The sequence below is a fragment of the Lontra canadensis genome, unplaced genomic scaffold, assembly GCF_010015895.1.
Source record: "Lontra canadensis isolate GAN:19392208 unplaced genomic scaffold, GSC_riverotter_1.0 scaffold1, whole genome shotgun sequence".
Lineage (NCBI taxonomy): Eukaryota > Metazoa > Chordata > Mammalia > Carnivora > Mustelidae > Lontra > Lontra canadensis.
The window spans coordinates 131,764,172-131,784,046 of record NW_022630995.1 but is presented as its reverse complement, the minus strand read 5'-3'; the positions used below and the strand labels follow the sequence as shown (position 1 = coordinate 131,784,046).

At 43.7% G+C, this 19,875-nt stretch overlaps 2 protein-coding genes across 2 annotated transcripts; both read right to left on the bottom strand.

Moving 5' to 3' along the window:
- Positions 1-2,034: 2,034 nt before the first annotated feature.
- On the bottom strand, positions 2,035-3,483 carry LOC116871193 (putative tripartite motif-containing protein 75). Its single transcript, XM_032863741.1, has one exon. The coding sequence runs from the start codon at positions 3,444-3,446 to the stop codon at positions 2,037-2,039; it is 1,410 nt and encodes a 469-aa protein (XP_032719632.1). The 5' UTR covers positions 3,447-3,483; the 3' UTR covers positions 2,035-2,036.
- Positions 3,484-17,746: 14,263 nt separating this feature from the next.
- LOC116869532 (putative tripartite motif-containing protein 75) lies at positions 17,747-19,204 on the bottom strand. The gene has a single exon (XM_032860892.1). The coding sequence runs from the start codon at positions 19,130-19,132 to the stop codon at positions 17,747-17,749; it is 1,386 nt and encodes a 461-aa protein (XP_032716783.1). The 5' UTR covers positions 19,133-19,204.
- Between the last annotated feature and the right edge of the window lie 671 nt (positions 19,205-19,875).

Genomic DNA, 19,875 nt, shown 5'->3' with positions numbered 1-19,875 from the left:
AGCCTGCTTCCTCCTCTCTCTCTCTCTCTGCCTACTTGTGATCTGTCTGTCAAATGAATAAAATCTTAAAAAAAAAAAAAAAGATATCCAATCTACATTCTTTCTAAGGAAATGGGCAGTTAATATTTGTAGTTCAGTAACAGCACGTTTTTCATGAAACTTGGAACTAGCCAAAATCCACGTAACTACTTTAGACAAGATGCAGGAATAAACAGGTTCATTGAACTGCAAACGCACCCTTTCAAACTTCAGGTGGGACCAGAGACCTTACCCCAGAACACAAACCGAAATCACCTTTGCTTGTTCTTTTTATTTTAAAGTAAGTTATAGAAAAAGCACATGAAGTGAAATGTCCATACACCATCACCTAGATTCCACAGTTAATCAGCATTTTGTCACATATGGCTTCATTTATTGCACTCTGTCCTCCCTTTTTTTTTCTTTTTCTGGTGTTCTTCATAAATTATAAAAACAAAACTGCACTGATTATATTTCACCAGAATCTCTAATAAGAACATTTCCTGAATCATGTATTAATATTGAGCATATCTTTAACATGCCACCGTATTCCCACTTCCCTGAGTCAGAAATGTCTTTTTCAATTGTTCAAATCAAGCTCTAAAATATGACTCACACATTCATTATGTCTATTTTCTTAAAAAATATAAAGATTTTGGGTAGAAGAAAAAAAAAAGAGGAAATGATGTACAATTCAAAACAGGGAAAGATATGAAACTTTGGAGCATACACACATACATATAAAATTTCATCGTCATGCAAAGTAAGTATTATCTTGTAATTAATTTAAGTCCATCATAGAAAATGAGCAGAAGCTAGGTCCTTCTGGTGAATTTAGTAGTGTCCGAGAGTTAAACAGGAGCAGGCATCCTTAACAGCATAGCCTTCCACTCAGCATTTGCTTTGAAAAAACGGTTTCCTGAGACACAGTCAGGGCTCAGTACAAGTTAGATACACTTGTAAGAAAATGCTGAATAAAAATAAATATGCCATCATTCCTGAGTAGTTTTTACTACCTGGTGATCCATTTTATTCCCTGGCATGGTGTCTAACTATATCTGTTATTATTAAGACTTACCAGTTCTCCACAATGTCAAAGTCACCATGTTATAAAACACAATGCCTAAGAACAAAGAATCTAGGGGCACCTGTGTGGCCCAATCGTTAAGGGTCTGCCTTTGGCTCAGGTCATGATCCCAGAGTCCCAGCATCGAGCCACCCATCAGGCTCCCTGCTCAATGGGGAGCCTACTTGTGCTCTCTCTCAATAAATAAAATCTTTAAAAAAGGGGGAGCACAATTTAGAATGAAATGAAAACTATGTAAAGGGTTTCTAAAAAAGCAGATGTAGCGAGTGCCACCAGCAGCTGGCCCCTTGGGGTAAGGGGAAAAGCTGTCAAACCCTGGTATGTTAAAGGCTCTCTCTGATGCCCACCCCCCAACCCCTTCAAATTGAGCACTTAGAGAAAACCAAGGTTACAATCAGCTCCTGTCTAGTACGCAACTTGTACATGGCAGGAAGAGCAGTTTGTCTTTTAAGACTTTTTTGACAGATCACGCAAATAGGCAGAACAGCAGGCAAAGGGAGAGGGAGAAGCAGGCTCCCTCCTGAGTAGGGAGGCCGAGGCAGGGCCTGATCCTAGGACTGTGGTATCATAACCTGAGCGGAAAGCAACCGCTTGACTAAGCCACCCACACGCCCTGAGCACAATGTTTTAATAGCACAAATTCAGAGCTGAGGCGAAGATGACCAGTTGTTTTGGTTATTAGTCCCTTGCAAACTCCGTCTACATTTTGACAAATTTAATCACCTACAGACCCAGCAAACCCCTGTGACATTCCTGGAGAGAGGCATTACTGTTTTCTAGAGAATTGTTGAAACAAACTTTCTTCTCGGATTAAACGGAGAAAGAAAAAAAACTGGGGAAGTGGAAAGATTAGCTTTACTGGCATATTAATACAATAGCCCATCCACCTTCCATTCTTTAAAACTAACTACGAAGATGATCCAGGCAGTTTTCATTCACAATCTGTCCCCATATAGATCCTGAGAGGTTTTGAATCAGGTCCTACATAAAAATAAGGCCTAAGAGGTCTAGTAAAAGTGTCAGTGAAAGTATAGATGTGAGATTTTTCAGCCCTGTTATAAAATGAGATCTCACCCAGCTCATAGTCCAAGAAAATGCCAATGCCTCTGGGGTTCACAGCCAAAAGCAGCACGGTTGCCGTGGCTCCCACCGCCTCATACCGATCTTCCTGCCGCTGAATCACCCAACAGCCCTGCCAGGCCTGCGGAGATCTCCTGGCCTTTGGGGGAAGGGAGTCTTTGCAAATCCCCACAGCCCATTCAGATTTGTCTCCCACTTCTACCTCCCAGTAATGCCTGCCAGAATAAAAATATGGAAAACCCAAGACAACTGTGTTGGCTGTAAACCTTTTTGGGAAATGAGGAACACTCTGTTTTCTCTTTGAAAACGTCACGTATTTCTTATCCTCTGAGACAATCAAGTTAGGGTGTGCAGTCTCGTGGTCTAGGATAATGTCTACTCTAAATTTGTTTATAATTTTCTGCAAAGCAGAATACTGGGGAGGAAAGCTGCAGCCTTCCCTTCTTAACTGGATTGAGAAAATTGATGGACTTATCTCATCCTCAGACCTTCTGTAGAAATTTTTAATTTGTGACAGCAATTCCACTTCAGACAGCGCACTGTTCTCAACTACTTTACTAAGCAGACCTCTGAGTATGGAGATGTAGTTTGAAAATGCGGTGATGTTCGCACTGAGTTTCTGCTGAATGTCCTTCTCTTCATCAGCTAGCCTCAAAAGAACGGCTTCTTGATCACGGTCTAAAAATTGCTTCAAGCACTCAAATTCAGAGAGTAATTCCTGCCTTTGATTTTCCACCTTCTCTTTCAGCTCTAAGGGTTTTTTGCTTTGAATGTTTATTAATTTCTGAACATTTTCCATCTGCTTCTTCAAGGGCTCAATGTAACGGCTGAGCCTGTCTCTGTGATGAGAGGCGGACTCCTCCACAGGCCTCACCAAGTGGCCCTGGTGGTCAGGGGGCTGTGTGCACTTAGGACACAACACCTCGAGGTCCTCCTCACAGAAGAGGGTCAGGACCTGGTTGTGCTTCTCACACAAATGTTTCTCTTCTGGCCTCCTCTTCTTGGTCCTGGTGATGTGGAGGAGCTTGGCAATGTCAATCATCCTTCCCAGCTGGGTGTTGCTCCTCAAGTGCCTCTCCTGGCATGCGTGACGGCACACGGGGCACGGGAACCTGTCCTTGAGATCAGCCCAGGACCGCTGGATGCAGCAGCGACAGAAGTTGTGCCCACATTCGGTGGTGACGGGGTCTCTGAGGTAATCCAGACAGACGGGACAGTTGGCTTCTGCCTGGAGTCCTGCCAGGGCTGCTGGGACTGCCATTGGGCTGTGAATGAAGACCTGGACTGAGGTGGGTTTTCTTCAGGAGCGTGGGCCCCACAGTGAGACCTGGAATCCTAAAATCTCTAGCCTTGCTCTACTGGAATCTCCTAAGTATGATCTTCAGGCCTTTTAATTCCAGCTGCCACCAGGAGCTCCTCCGAGTCTGTAGCCAGTCACAACTCAGCTAGACAACTACTCTTCAGCCTCTGGAAATAGAAAATAAAGCCAAGCTAATAAGCAGCTCTCCCAGGAGAACTGTTTCCTCACATCATTAATTACTACAGAGAAGATACTACTTCCTTAAAGCAAAATAAAAATCTCTGGATTTGTTTCAGGGGGTCCTACCCACTTACCAGTGTCTAGTCTGATTATCCTTTACTAACCCCAGTCTTTTGTTCCCATGCCTTTATTTTTATGCCCCATCTATTCCTACCCACCCGGTACCACAATCTCTGCATCCCATCAACCTCCCATTAACCCCAAGTTGGGTTGTGGAAAGCTCATGAGCTCTGGAAGAGGAAGATGTGTAACACCCAAATTAAGGCACAGCCTTGGTCACCTATTGGTGTACCTTGGAGGAATTCATTTTACATGCCATCAGTATGTGAATTATTTAGAGATAAAAGCAATCAAAACTCAATCAGGAATGGCCTTTTACCTCCATCTTGACTGGCTTCAAAAAATAATTTCCCCATTCGTGGGGGAAATCTGAATTATAAATAGGGAATTTACATTATATGAGGTCCTTAGTAAAAAGAGAGCTATTACTAGAGAGAACTTTTTCATGTAAGAAACTTATGTGTGTAACGTAACAACCTTTGTTTACCAACAGATTTTTTCCTCACTCGTCTTCCTAGGAGTTATCTCCCCAATGCCAGAAGTCCCAAGGCCCTAGCTCTTTTCCTGATCTCTGGATGGTATGAAGTCTCAATCTCATGGTGGTCTTTTGAGTCTATCTTTGTGACATTCCCATGCACAAATACATAATTAAATTTTTTCCTGTTAATCTATTCTACCTCAATTCTTAGACTAGGCATAGAATCTAAATGGACAGAGAATTTGTTCTCCCCTATAATCCCAAACTCTCAGAATCAGGTAAGTAGGACTCTAACAACACTATAAATTTTTGTCTTATGAGATTACAGAATTTAAGGAAACCTCAATTTTGAAGCTTGAAACAGTTTCTCTGATGGCTCAGAATTCACATATACCAAATTTGATTTGCTTTTTTCATCTTTGGTCCTAGAGGGGAGGAAATACAATTCTCCCTCTATCCTCCTAGGTTCTTGGCCAAGACTCCACACTAATCATAAAGATGTATTAACACAAAAAAACAAACATAATTTTTATAATATACATACATCCTGTACACAAGGGAGATACAGAGCAAAACTCCCCAAAATGGCCCAAGCCACCACCTTAGAAACCATCCCCAGCTAGACGAAAGATGTTGGGGGTGGGGGCCAGTTTGAAGTTATCAGGCAAAGAAAGTAAACAAGGTCAAGGTTAGGCAGATTTGACTCCTCCTACTCTGTGAAGATAAGGGTTTCCAGAGATTTAGTCCTGCCCCTCTTCCTGATAGAGATCAAGAAACCCTTACAAATGGGTATTTCTCTGAGGAATTTAAATTTCCCTCACAAAAGGGCAAAATCTATTCTATTTTTAAGGATTCTCCAGCATTTGCTGTCTTTCGAAAGTAATTAGCTTGAAAAAAATTCTTACGCTGTGAAAGAGCATATTTTGGGATGGGAAACCCAAACCAAGTAAAATAATTAAAACCATCCTTTATAGGTTATAAAAAGTTTCATGTCAGACAAGTTTTGCCAAATACATTTTGCACCTAATTTATCAAAGACTTATTTTATAGCTTTTTGAGTTTCAGACTTGTAAACACTTCAGGATGGCCATGTGACCTGGAGCGTGGGGGAACCATGCTCCCGGCATTTCTGCCTCTGCTTACACAGGTGCAGGATTTAGAGTGCTCAGTTACCCAAATCCTTTACTGGGCCCGCAAGACCCCCCTCCATGGTCTGACCCTTTATCTGTCACCCTCCCCTCGCCCCAAGCTAGCTCCAGCCTCAGTTCTTCACTTTCTCCAAGTTGACCAACCTCTGGCCCCACGACACTGGCATACTGCTGACTAAGGTCCAGCAAAGCTCTGGCCCATTTCCTCCTCTTCCCTCAGATCTCACACATCCCGTCTGTCCTCAATACCCTGGGTTCAAGGTTCCTATCAGACACATCCCTCTGGAAATCTTAGTGTTGTGGTTTTCTTTGAGGTCCTGCTGTCTTCCACACTAACCACCAGAAACAGTAAGGCTGTATCCTTATTTATGCTAAATGACCTTTAAACATCCAGCTCAGGAACTCATTAAATGTTTATTGAATTAGATTCCTGGTGCTCCCTTTACAAGCTGTGACTTGGGGTAAACTACTTAACCTGAGACTTAAGTCTGCTCTGTTAAGAAAGCAGAATGATTAAAGACCAAGGCCATGCAGGGCTTCAGAATCAGGCGTACAGAGGCCCATGGCTCTTAGCCCTCCACTTTCCCCACCACAAACCACTTTTCACCAAGACACCTGTATAGAGTTCCACATTCAATGTCAGACCCACCCCTCTCTGGGCTTTGTCACACACAGATATTAATTCCCCTTTAGGACAAGGTGGGACCTCGGTACTGTGTGTGTAGCAAGCATTTCAGGTGATTCCGTGCAAGGTTGTTTGAGAGAGAGGGAACACTTAACACAGATTTGAAATAAGCCAAGCCCGAGTGTCATTCCTGACCAGGTGCGCTCTCCAGGCGCAGTCTCTTCCAGGTACTAACTCAGGGGCCCACAGACTTCCCGCTCCAGCCTCCTACGCCCACATCCTCCCATCTCCAGGCCTACCTGCAGCAGCAGCCTCCACTAACGCCCCTTCATTTGAGCAGAGAACCATTCTAGGAGGGAAACCCGCATTAGCTCTGGGAAGGGGCAGTGGAGAGGGCTCTACCTCGCAAAGGCGGTTCTTCCTGTAAGTGGGAGGGGCATGGACAAGGGATGGAATGGATGGATGGAGGTGTGGAGGGAGGTTCCTGTGATTATAAGCACTTAAAAGTGTCTTTGGCCTAAGAACTTGAGTCTTCCTCATAGTAACCACGTAGGGTATTTTCATTTCATTTATTTACTAATTTACTTATGTATTTTCAGAGAGAGAAGTAGGGAGAGGCAGAGGGAGAGAGAATCTCTCATGTAGACTCCCTGCTCCTACTGAGGCCAGAGCACCTTAGGGCTCCATCCCAGGACCCTGAGACCATGACCTGAGCCAAGGAGTCTGAGGCTTAACCAGCTGAACCACCCAGGATTCCCATTCATTCATTTTTATTTGTTTAAAAGATTTATTATTTCTGTTATTTGAGAGTGAGTGAGCCCACAAGAGAGAGAAGCAGAGGGAGAAGGAGACCTCCCGCTGAGCAGGGAGGTGGAGTGGGACTCCATCTCAGGACCCTGAGATCATGACCTGAGCCAAAGGCAGATGCCCAACCAACTGAGCCACCAGACACCCCTAGACAAGTTTCTTATTAACTTCCTTGAATCTTGTTTCTCTCATCTGTATTACAAAAACACACATACATAAATAAGAATACATCAATGGGCAGATCTTGTTTGGACCCTATACCGAACAAATCAACTGTAAAAAATAAAAACTCTGAGACAGCTTGGAAAATCTGAAAACAGAGGGATTATTTGCTGATCTTGGTATTAGGTTGGATTTTTTATGGTTGGGGGCACCTATCAGCCTCAGCCACAGAACTTGATCTCGGGGTCATGGTTCAAGTTCTATTTTGAGTGGAAAGATTACTTTAAGAGAGATAGCTATTGAAGTTCATTCAGATGAAGTGATAAGTCTTCAAATAATATATTATTTAAACATTAAGAGGGGAGAGGCATGACCAGAGTTGGAAGATAAAACAAGACTGGCCACATGTGGATGACTACTGAGAATTACTGATTATGAGCATTTGTTATCCTATTCTCTTTACTTATGTATATATTTTAAATTTCTTATAATTAAAAAAATAAGTATGGGAAAATATGGATGTATGTAAGGAGCTTCATAAAAGAAATTATTTGAAATACAAATATTATTGCTACAATGTCATAGTTTAAAAATACCTACACAAAATGAAATAATTCTATTATCAAGAAATAATCATATTCTGAAATATGAATATCCAGACTTTTTTTTCTGTATGGTGAGAACTACAGACACTATCTACGTGGACTCTCCGTTCCAGAAACTGCACTCAGAGGTTTGACCAAACTTCAACTTGACTTCTAGCAGCTTATGGCCCTGTACTAGGCATGACCCAGCCCCTTTTTTGAGTGCCTATGTGAAAAAGCTCAAGGCTGTCAAAATCCTCCCCAACCCCAAGATTCTTTTAGAACATTTCATTGTATTTTCTTGGTCTTGATATATAGATGCATTTTAAAAACAGATCTTTCTACATTCTTCCTTTGGTTTCCTGACAAGGCAGGAAGGAGATGAGAGATTTACTCAGTGTCCCTGAATCCTTCCCTATCAGGAAGATTAAATTATTCACCCCAACAAGCTTACACAGCCTGAAGGAAGGAGTAAGAATGCAGTCCAACAAGTTAACATCTGAATCCAAACTGTTGCTTTTCCTACAAACCACCCCTCCTCCCCCCAACCCTCCCCACCCCCAGCCACCACAGTCAGCCCCAAACCAGTGATTTCAGGCACCCAGGGTGTGGGCAGGAAAGAGAGAATGGAGACGGGAGGGATATGTGGCCATAGTGTGGGAAGGATAAACCTATGGCTATATGTGATGAGGGAGGCAGGAAGCTGGACAGAATGTCTTCTCACCCACAGAAATAAAAGCATGGGCTGGGCAGCCTGTCAGGGTTAAGGTCAATAGTAATTGCCTGAAGGCATCTTCAGATTCCCTCTACCTGTGGAGTCCACACCTCTTTCCCCCAGGGGTCAAAGATTTTTCCCTCTGGGCTCTTGTGGCACCATTTTGACCCTATAAGATGCTGTGCTGAGGCTCCGGTCACCAAGTTCGAACAACTCAGTCTCTGCTTTCCCTGACTTTCCAGTCCATGAGGAAATTTGTCACTGAGTCCCAGAATGGGCACGACCTAAGCCAATTCACTAGACATGCTGTTTGTCTGATGCCAGAACAGGAGAGTAGGCAGTGGGGGACAGTCTCACCCCTCCAGCATACGGGGGGCCACTGAGGGGCCCCTGGGGAGGTAATTAAGGTCAAGCGAAGTCCAGTCTCCACAGCAGTGATCTGGGCAAAGGAGAAAGGACAGTCCACTCCCGGCAAAGTGAGCGACTTAAGGAAGTTCTGGGACAGAAGGGGACAGGGGGTGGCTGGAAGGGCAAAAATGCTAGTAGGTGTGCAGCCCTGGTAAGAGGATCTGGCAAGGGCAGTGTGGCTTCAGTGGGGCAGGGGCCCAGGAGAAGGTCAGATGGTCCGAGTCTTTCTTTTAGGCCAGGGAGGTCAGGCTAGAGCCAGGCAAGCCAGAAAGGGGGTCCACCGGTGTCTCCAGGAGGGTAGATCATAATCCAAGGACAGAGTGTAGCACACAGGCCACAGAACACGCTGACAGTGGCTGTGGGAAGTTAAAGGAGACAAAGCAGAGATACCACTAGGCTTTTGATCTAGCTCTGAAGAGACAGGAGCTGCCACTGACTGAAAGGGAGAAGACTGGGGGGAGCAGGGTCCTGAGAAAGGTAGATCCCAGAAGGATGGGGAGACCAGTTCTTCAGCAGATGCCTGTTCTAGTGCACCTGGTTCACAGCTGAGGAAAGGACCTTCCAAACTGCCCATCCCCACATCCATTTGTTTCCTGAGGAGCAGGCTGAGGCTCAAGGCGGTGGAGGAGCTTTCCCCAAAGCACCAGATGCTAAAGGGGAGCTGGGTTTTACTTATTGGCAAAGATTTACTGAGAGTCTATGAAGAGCCAGTCACTAAGCCAAGAGCCCGCTAGTACAATGATTCAGTTCCTCTTCCAAACTTCTTTTGTTCTGTTTTGTTGTTTGTTTTTATAGTTAGACTTTACGTTTTAGAGCAGCTTTAGGTTCACAGCAAAACTGCAAGGAAGGTACAGAGATTTCCCAAATACCCACTGCCCCCACATGTACACAACCTCCCCTATTATCAACATCCCCTACCACTGTGGTACATTTGTTCTAACTCATAAACCTATGGTGATTTACCATAATCACCCAAGGTCCACAGTTTAGAGCTCATTCTTGATGTTGTACATTTCATGTATTTGGGCAAATGTATAATATGTATCCATCCAACAGAAGAGCATACAGTGCATTTTCACTGCCCTAAAAATCCTCTGTGCTCTCTTCTTCCCACCCTCACCCCAACCCCTGGCAATTGTTCCTGTCTCCACAGTTCTGCCTTTTCTACAGTGTTATATGGTCGGAATTATACAATATGTAGCCTTTCCAGATTGGTTCCATTCACTTAGTGCTGTGTATTTAAGGTTCCTCCATGTCTTTGCATGGCTTTATTGAAGGATAACTGTAAGAGAGGTAGGCAGGGACAACGGCCCCCCACCCTAACAGGAAACCAACCTTAAAAGGATCTTACACCATTCTGGAAGGAGCCCACCACTCTTCCCCACGTGATAGGTAGAATGCAAAAACCTGAATGGGTGACAGATGCCTGGAGGGTTAATCAGATTAAAGCAGCCCCCAACCAGCTCCTAAAAACTCCTAGATCTAATCTCCAAACTGGCAACCCTTTTGGGTCCCTTCCCACTTTAGGAGCTTTGTATTATGGCTGGATAAACTTTGCTTTGCCGCCCACCACTCTTTGTCTGGTCTACCTCTTCCTTCTCTGAAGAGGTGTGCCAAGTACCTCAGACACAAAAGAACAAGAAAAGTTAACAGCTAAGCACTTTACTTCTTTTTGACACAGCACAGGAGTCCCTTTTCCGGATGTGTCCCGGTTTATTTATGCACTCACCTACTGAAGAATATCTTAGTTGTTTGCAAGCTTTGTTACTGATTTGAGAGACAAAAAAGAGTGCCTAGCTGCAGATGGAGGGGCAAAGAGAATCCACAAGCAGACTGCCGGCTGAGGGTGGACCTTGCGGAGGCTCATCCCAGATCCCATGACCTATGAGATCACGACCTGAGCCAAAACCAGGAGTTGGAAGATTTTTTTTTTTTTTTAAGATTTTATTTATTTATTTGCCAGAGAGAGAGAGAGAGAGCGCGCACAGGCAGGCCGAGTGGCAGCAGAGGCAGAGGAGAGGGAGAAGCAGGCTCCCTGCCGAGCAAGGAGCCCCATGTGAGACTCGATCCCAGCGGGGATCATGACCTGAGCGGAAGGCAGCTGCTTAACCAACTGAGCCACCCAGGCGTCCCGAGTTGGAAGATTTTAACCAACTGAACCACTCAGGCACCACCAATTATTTTGCTTTTAAAAGAGTGTATTGGGGCGCCTGGGTGGCTCAGTGGGTTAAGCCGCTGCCTTCGGCTCAGGTCATGATCTCAGGGTCCTGGGATCGAGTCCCACATCGGGCTCTCTGCTCATCAGGGAGCCTGTTTCCCTCTCTCTCTCTGCCTGCCTCTCCATCTACTTGTGATCTCTGTCAAATAAATAAATAAAATCTTTAAAAAAAAATAAAAAATAAAAAAAATAAAAAATAAAATTAAAAAAAGAGTGTATCATTTAAAATAAAGAGGTGGGTGACTGTTTCCAAACCCTAGTTCCTAGTGGATCCTCCCCACCCACGTAACTAACTGTCTTACCTAACTCATCTTCCAGACTGAGGCCAAAACCAAGTTTTCATTTTCCTATTTGAAGCTACAAACATAAGCCTCTAACTATTACCCCCCTTACTCCATTCCCTTTACCAATCCCCTAATTCTATGCTTTCTGAACTCAAATAGAATACTATTGTTGTCCCATTTCAAGCACCGGAATAGCTTTTCATTAGTCTCACAATAACGCTCAGAGGACACCAACATCTCAGAGAACTCCTGTTTTCTGGCTCCACGTATCTTTCCTACCACACAACTCAGATGAGATTTTACATTTATTTTTGTTAACGTTTGGTTAATGACACGACATTGGAGTGTATAGTTCATGATCTGAATTCTCCCATGTTTTCCCTCAAAATTGTACTACCTATTCTTATTCTTATGGCTATTCGTAGTGTAGGCTGAATAAATAGGAAGCTAAAAGAGAGTCTTGCGGTAGGTTCGAACAGCCAAGATACGACTTGCTGTGACCTTACTTGATACTTAACCTACCTGAGCAAAATTTCACATCTGTAAAATGTGAATGATAGTTCCTTACCTGCAAAACTCCTGTGAGGGCCAGAGGATGGGCCAGTCGGCCGGGGAGATGCTGGCGCTGTGGGAGGTGGATCTTCCCCTAACAGTCCCAACAATAATGCCGTCAGGATCTCCTTAGCACTTCTCCAACAGGCCACAGACAGAAGCTCTTTAGAAGTCCAGTCAACGCAGTCCTAACACCTCCATTAATGGGTCTGAGGAAGGGCCTGGGAGTCAGTATTTCTTAAAAAGGCTTTCCACGAGCCTGAGGAAACTCAAGTGTGGGCAAGCCGCAACCCCGAGTTCTAGAGCCCAGGGGACACTCAGGAAGCCTCTGCTCACCCAAACCTCAGAAAAAGACTTGCTTGGCCCCTCCTCTTGCCCTTTTGTCTGACCTGGAGCACGCAGCTCAGACCTCCGAGAAACGGACGACACACGAGGCGGGCACCAGCCTGAGAGAGAGACAGAGACGCCGACACACCCTCAAGCGGCCAGCTCCCGGGCCAGCGGCGCCGATGTATCCTGCTTGGTGGTTGGCTGTTCCCCTGGAAGGGGGTTGGTTGTCGGCTTGCGCATGCTCAATGACCCTGCTCGGAAGACGACCTGGGGAGGAGGTCCTGAGGCTGTGCCCTCCCTCAGCCATGATGGCATTGTTGGCTTAGGTTGGGCATCTAATGTCCAATGGCAGGCTTTTCAGATTCTTAGTATTTTTACTCCTTTGAGCAAGTTGAGGGTCAAACTAAGGTGTACTCCCTGGAGATTAGTTTTAAAAGCCTCACCAGCACTTCCTCTTCCAAAAGGCGGGGGAGTGAAGAGTTCTGCACTGTTAACAGCTTCACCTACCTTGGGATCACTGAATGGAGAAGGTGGTAAGGGTTGTAAGGTGGAATAGCCAACCTTGAAATGAAAGGAACGGTCACTTCTTTAATCAGTTCACATCTCATTAGGTGAGTGGGTAGGTCTTTCCCACCCTATAGGTTTATGCCCCACTGTGGTTTTATTACTTTTTTTTCCAGCTGCCAAAAGACATTCTTGTCATTCTATTTCTAGAAAATTACCTGTATTGTGGTATTTGCTATTCCTATTTTATAAGGGAGGTATGAAAATCAATACAAACCCTTTCACAATTCTAAAATAATTACTCAGACTTAAAAAAAAAAAAAGAACCTACCGTAAATCTAAATCTCATTCAGGCTTTTCATGGAAGAAGCTATAAAAGCTTAAAAAATAGATGACATCAATCTACATAGATGGTTATGAAAAAAACTCTAGATATATTCTAGTGAAAAAAGCAACATGTAGAATACTGCACAAACTTGCTCCTATTGGTATGAATACAAACTAAAGAGTGTTTCTTTATATATTTATATACGTATAAGATATTGGTGTAGGAATATTGAAGGAACTTAGTTATAATGCTGGAGAAAGCCAGAGCAAGTAGTGTATTTCACATCTCCTTAGTCGCTTTTGATCTGGAAGGGTTTTGAGTCCATCTGTCTGTTTCATAACATTGATCTCTTTGAAGAGTAGAGGGTAGTTATTTTGTAGATTGTCCTTCAGATAGGTTTGTCTGATGTTCCCTCATGATTTGGTTCAGGTCTGCCTCTTAGCAGGATTAGCAGAGAAGTGATGCTAAATACTTGGTGAACCACATCAAAAGACACGTGCTATTGGTGACCATCACTACTGGAAACAGAAACTGGGGTCACTTAGTGAAGGCGATGCCTGCCAGAGGACTCTCCACTGTAAAAAATGCTGTTATTCTTCTAAATTAATCTCCACAAATTTTTCATTAAACATAGGGATAGACTGAAGACTTGCATTCACACAAGAACTCCAAACTTTTCTGTCCCACACTTCATTCCCCTGGAAGCTGCTGAAAAATATAATCCACCAGGGCAAGGGACTGACCTCTGAAGGAAAAGCACCTGGCAAGCTGGGAAAGGGAAAGCACCTCAAGGGAGACACCAAAGGACTCCTCGAGATGACGTCTGGGCAACAGCCTAGGGAGCAGCTCCTCTGGATCAGAGCGGGTCAGAGGCTCCCCACGGGGCTCCTACAAGACCCAAGTGCTGGAAGGCCAGGTGTATGTGACTGAATTAAGGGAGTGTCCAGACAATTTTGGATATAGTTTAGGAATAAAATAAACACAAGGAGGTGGAGAAAAAAGAAAATACATGAGACAATAAATAAAATCTTAAAAAAAAATACTTGAGACAATGATAAACAGTGGAAGAATACTATGTGCACAGAACAGGAAAGTAATCAGTATATCTTGCATAGTTCAGATTTGAATAGTCTTCAGATATGTTATGGACTGAAGTATGTGTTCATCCCCAATGCATATATTAAAGCTCTAACGACTAGTACCTTAGAATGTGACTATATATTAGAAAGAGGGCCTTGAAAGAGGTAATTCAGGTAAAATGGGGTCATAAAAATGCAACCTTCATCAAGTATGTCTTGTGTCCTTATAAGAGGAGGAGACCCTAGGGATGACGGTACACATAGAAATAAAGACCAAATGTGGAGAAGATGAGAGTTTGCATCTATAAACAAGGGGAGAGTTCTCAGGAGAAACCAAATCTGTTGTATAGCTTGATCTTGGAATTTTAGTCTTGAGAGAAATGAGAAAATAAATTTGTTTTACAGCCACCCATGCTGTGGTTTTTGTTATGTCAGCCCTAGAAAACTAATACAAAATTTAAAAAGTAATATAAAGATAGAAAATTAATTTTTTTAAGGAAATAGCTAATATAGGAGGGGTCAGAGACTGATAAGGGATTGCCCTAAATCCTCATTTTTCAAGTAAGATGTTAGAAGATAATGCATCAGGGGCACCTGGGTGGCTCAGTGGGTTAAAGCCTCTACTTTCGGTTCAGGTCTTGATTCCAGGGTCCTGGGATCGAGCCCCGCGTTGGGCTCTCTGCTCAGCAGGGAGCCTGCTTCCTCCTCTCTCTCTCTGCCTACTTGTGATCTCTGCCTGTCAGATACATAAATAAAATATTTAAAAAAAAAAAAGAAGATAATGCATCGAACTCAATTATGCGTAGGTATCACTATTAGTATATTTGGATTCTAAACAGGAAAGAAGGAAATGGGGACGGAAAGAAGGAGGAGGGAAGAGGAAGGGAAGAGAAGAGAATAAAAAAGATGGAAGAAAATAAAAAAAAGAACAGGAGCAGGAGAGTGGTAAGTCGTTGCTTCTTAGAAACTAGCAATGATTACAGCATTCATAGGTAGGGCCTGTTTTTTGTAGTAAGCCTAGTAAAAAAATGGAAGGTTTATCTTCATGTGTATCTTTACTAGAAATGAAGGTTAGACAAAGGACAAATACTGTTTCTCTGCTCATTGTCACTGCTTAGGAGAAATCCAGTGAGCCACAGTTGCTGGTTTGATGGCACTGAAATTCAGAGGGAAGGCTATCCCTGGAGCCTAACGACAGGGGATGTGGATGGAAGTGTCCAACACTGAAATAGGTTCTACCTGAAGTATAGTTTTTTTGTTGTTGTTGTTTTTAAGATTTTATTTTACTTATTTCACACACAGAGAGAGATCACAAGTTGGCAGAGAGGCAAGCAGAGAGAGAGGGGGAAGCAGGCTCCCAGCTGAGCAGAGAGCCAGGACCCTGAGATCATGGCCTGAGCTGAAGGTAGAGGCTTAACCCACTGAGCCACCCAGGCACCCCTGAAGTTTAGTTTTTTTGATATCTCAAGAACTTGATCTTGCTGACTGGCCTCAGAATGCACCTTCTCAATCTAACAGGTTACTCAGAAGTGGGGTGATTCCCAGCATCTCATTTAATAGCTCATGCATCAGACTTTTTATGAGCTCTCACCACATGTGAGGCACTAAACCAGAAGCCTGGGATGCAAAGATCCCATTAGGAGTCCCCACCATGAGAGAACTGACAGTGCAGAGAGTGGAGAAACAGAAACTGTATATGGTTTATGGACTTCCTCAGTGTATATCACTGTCCATCTATTCAAGGACAGAATGGAAGAGAAATTGCTTTCTCAGCCAAGGTCATCAGGCTGCTAAGCATTATGATTCTTAAGTTTTTTCTGGATCTTTCTGGGAACATACCATTAATATATAAATATATAAGCATAGGAATTTTTTGTTTCTTCATTTATGTTACAGTAAAACATGCTGTGTCTTTGCTTTTCTTACACTTATGCACATCTAGAGATATTTCTGATATATGCATTTCTTGAGTAGATCTATTTCTTCTATCATTTTAAAATATTCACTGCCTCAATGTAAAGACAAAGGGAATATATTTGTGGTAGTTTTTTTTTTTTTTTTGAAGAACTGGTAGTGTAAAACTTTTTTTTTTAAAGGTTTTATTTATTTGACAGATCACAAGTAGGCATAGAGGCAGGTGGGGGGTGGGGGGGAAGCAGGGTCCCCCACTGAGCAGAGAGCCCGAAGCGGGGGGCTCGATCCCAGGACCCTAAGACCATGACCCGAGCCGAAGGCAGAGACTCAATTCTCTGAGCCACCCAGGTGCCCTGGTAGTGTAAAACTTTTATTTGTAAATATTGGAAATGCAAAACCAATTGCAATATATTCCCGTACCTTTCCCAGAAAAATTAAGGAATCACAAATACATTATTACAATTTTAGAAAAAAGGGATGTCTTATGGTAGTTGGAAAACAAAAGCAAATATACCATGCTTCTTAGGATCAGAGTCTCCTAAGAATTAACCTGGGATTATATAATATTCTAAATACTGTTACAGTCACTGCATATAGACAGAACCCCACCCCATCCCTCAAAATCTGGCTTTGGGATCAAGATTGCTGATGCTACTAAAGGGAAGGAAAAATTCTTCTCTATCATCAGGGTCTTCCTTAGTCCACTAATTCTTAGCCCACTAAGAATTAAACTGACATGAGACAGATGAACAGGAGGAAAAAACACAAAATTTTATTATGTGTGCATGGAGGCCCTATATTAAAATTAAATCCCAAAGACATGACCAAAGCAGGCATTTTTAAAAATACATTTTACATAAGGAGACATTAAGTGTGTGAGGAGTTGACAGGACAAAAAAAGTTATGCTGGGGAGTTTCAATTAGTAAGTAATTCTAAACAGAATTTGGGCTACAGTAGTAAAACTGGTGAAAATTAACAAGGGTTACCTTATATAGCCTTCTTGGCTTGAACTTTCCCATCTCTGGTGATAAGGATGTCTCCTTATCTCCTGGTATAGTGTGGGTATCTTTCACAAGAGATTCATTTCCTGCTTTCAGGGGAACGGGAAAGTCTGAGTGTCGTCCTTGCATAAGCTGTGTTTTAAGTAGCTTTAATTTGAAATAATCAATATGCAATTTGGTATATTTTGGGGCGGCTTGCCTTCACTCCCAGGCCACAAACACAGCAGGAGAGTATCAGATGGTTTATTACTCACTTACTGACTTTATGTGGACACCAGGATGGCTACCAATCCAAAAATGGCCTGAGAGAAGGGAGAAAAACGACTAGCTAGGGGTCTTTTGGTGGTTTAGGGGAGGTATGGAGCGGGTGGTAAAAGTTTCTCTGCAGTGGGACCTTGCTTGGTTAGAATCATCCCACCAAGCCCATGAAGGGACACCTAGTCTGTCCTTACAGCTTATCCAGGTGTGGGGCAGAGGGTGAAGCCAGAGAGGCTTTAAGAGGCTTAAAAGACATTAGCTTCAGGGGCACCTGGGTGGCTCAGCCAGTTGAGCCTGACTCTTGGTTTTGGCTCAGGTCAGTCTCAGGGTCATGGAATCAAGCCCCCACTGCCCTCCACCCACCCTTGGGCTCTGAGCTCCTCGGGGAGTCTGCTTAGGGATTCTCTCTGTCCCTCCCCCCTACTTAGTTTCTCTCTCTCTAAAATAAATATTTTTAAAAAGACATCAGCTTCAAACATCAAAAATGAACTCAGACTCTTTATTACAAGTATTTTCTATAAACATAGGAAGAAAATGGACCACATAGGATGCTTTACAAGGTGGTTCAGGATTCATCTTTGACTATACTTATTGAGAGTGATTCTGAAGAAGGTCTAATAGAGAAATAAGGCATAAGTTTTTCTGTAAAAACTTCACTGAATGTATATAAATGTGATCTATTACTCATATTGTAAAATGAAACTTCTCCTAACTCATAGTCCAGAAAAATGCCAATCTGTCGTAGGTTTCCTGAATCCTCTGTGCCAAATGTACTAGTCCAGAACTGAATTTGCCAGCAGCCGTTGTTTGGGGTTGGGGAAAGAAGACCATTTCTGGGGAAAGCTTCCTTACACATACCTAAGGACCATTCCCCTGTGCCTCTTACTTCTACCTGCCAAAAACGCCTGCCCCCATCAAATCCCTCACAACTCAGGACAGCTGGGTAAGAAGTAAATGTTCGGGGATTGCTAGCATGACTTGGTTTCATCATTTGAAATGTTGCAGTTTTCCTGTCTTGTGAGATAAGAAGAGTGTGGTGAGCAGTTTCGGGATCTAGGGTCAAATCTACCTGAAATGCGCTGATCATTTTCTGCAGGCCAAAATACTGTGGGGGGAGACTGCATACCTCCTTCTTTAATTTATATGAAAAGGCCACTGGGGGTTGTAGGCGTTCATAGGTGTTGTGGATACTTTCAATACCCGTCAGTAAATCTAGGTCTGTCTGCAAACACTTGTCTGTTATTTCACTAAGCAGACTCCTTAGTGTGGAGTGGTGGTCTGACATTTGGTTTTTGCTTTCAATTATTTTTTCTTCAACACGATTCTCTTCAATTAGTAACCGAATATGGACTGCACCCTGCTCCTTTCCCAAGAAATGCTTAAATTGTTCAAAATCAGCATGCAGTTTATGTTTTCGATTTTCCACCCTCTGTCTCAACTCAAATAAATTTGAGACTTGCATTTCTAACCCCTTTTCAGTGTCTTCAAGCTGCTTCTTCAAGGGCTCCATGTAGCTTTTGAGCTTCTTCCTGTGGTCAGCCGCAGCTCCCTCGATGGGTGTCAGGGGGTGGCCCCGGTGGCCGGAGGAGACCTTGCACCGGGGACACAGCAGCTCCAGGTCCTTCTCACAGAACAGGGTCAGAGGCTGACCGTGCTGCTCACACAGGGCTTTCCCTTCCTGCAGTCTCCTCTTGCTCCTCCTGGCGGGAAGCTGCTGGACCAAATCGGTCACATGACCTAACTGCACGTTCCTCTTGAAGTTCCTGTCAGGACAGTGGTGGAAGCAGACGGGACAGGGGAGGATGTCCTGTAGGTCTTCCCAGCGCTGGTGGATGCAGGAGCTACAGAAGTTGTGCCCACAGTCAGTGGTCACTGGGTCTCTCAGGTAATCCAGGCAGATGGGGCAGCTGGCCTCGGCTTGGAGCTCAGCCAGGGAGGCTGCAAAGGGCATTGTGCAGGGAGGGTTCTGTCTGAGGAAACTCCTTCAGAAAGGCCTGGATCTGGGGCACCTGGATGGCTCAGAGGGTTAAACCTCTGCCTTCGGCTCTGTTTATGATCTCAGGTCCTGGGATTGAGCCCCGTATTAGCCTCTCTGCTCAGCAGGGAGCCTGCTTCCCCCTCTCTCTGCCTGCCTCTCTGCCTACTTGTGATCTCGGTCTGTCAATTAAATAAAATCTTAAAAAAAAAAAAAGAAAGAAAGAAAAGAAAAGAAAGGCCTGGATCTCTGGGAGCTGGAAAAATTAAGCAGCTGATGACTCTTCAGTCTTCTCTCTGTTCCTTCCAAATCTGCCAGTAGAGGTAGGTTTCCTGGATCTGCAGGAAACTGTGGCCACTCAAGCCTGTCTCTGCTCCCTTCCCTTCAGCTCTGAGGCAGCTGCCAGGAGTTACAGCCTCCAATCAGTCTCTACTCTCTGGCAATTTTGTAACCTTTCCTCAATGGCCGGAAATTGAAGCTTCCTTTGTAATCCTCTTCTTAGGAAAGAGCCACAACTCCAGGCAGGAACAGAAATCAATGATGTAGAGGCACAGTTAGCAAAATCCAGATGTGAGCAACTGAGACAATTCACCCGTTTCTTCTAGAAAATAACAGGAAGGAAAAAAGAATACATATGAAAGACATAAAGAGCATATATTTCATTGACAACATTTTACCAGGTTCATTTACTGTATTCAAATACATTTTTAAAAAGATAA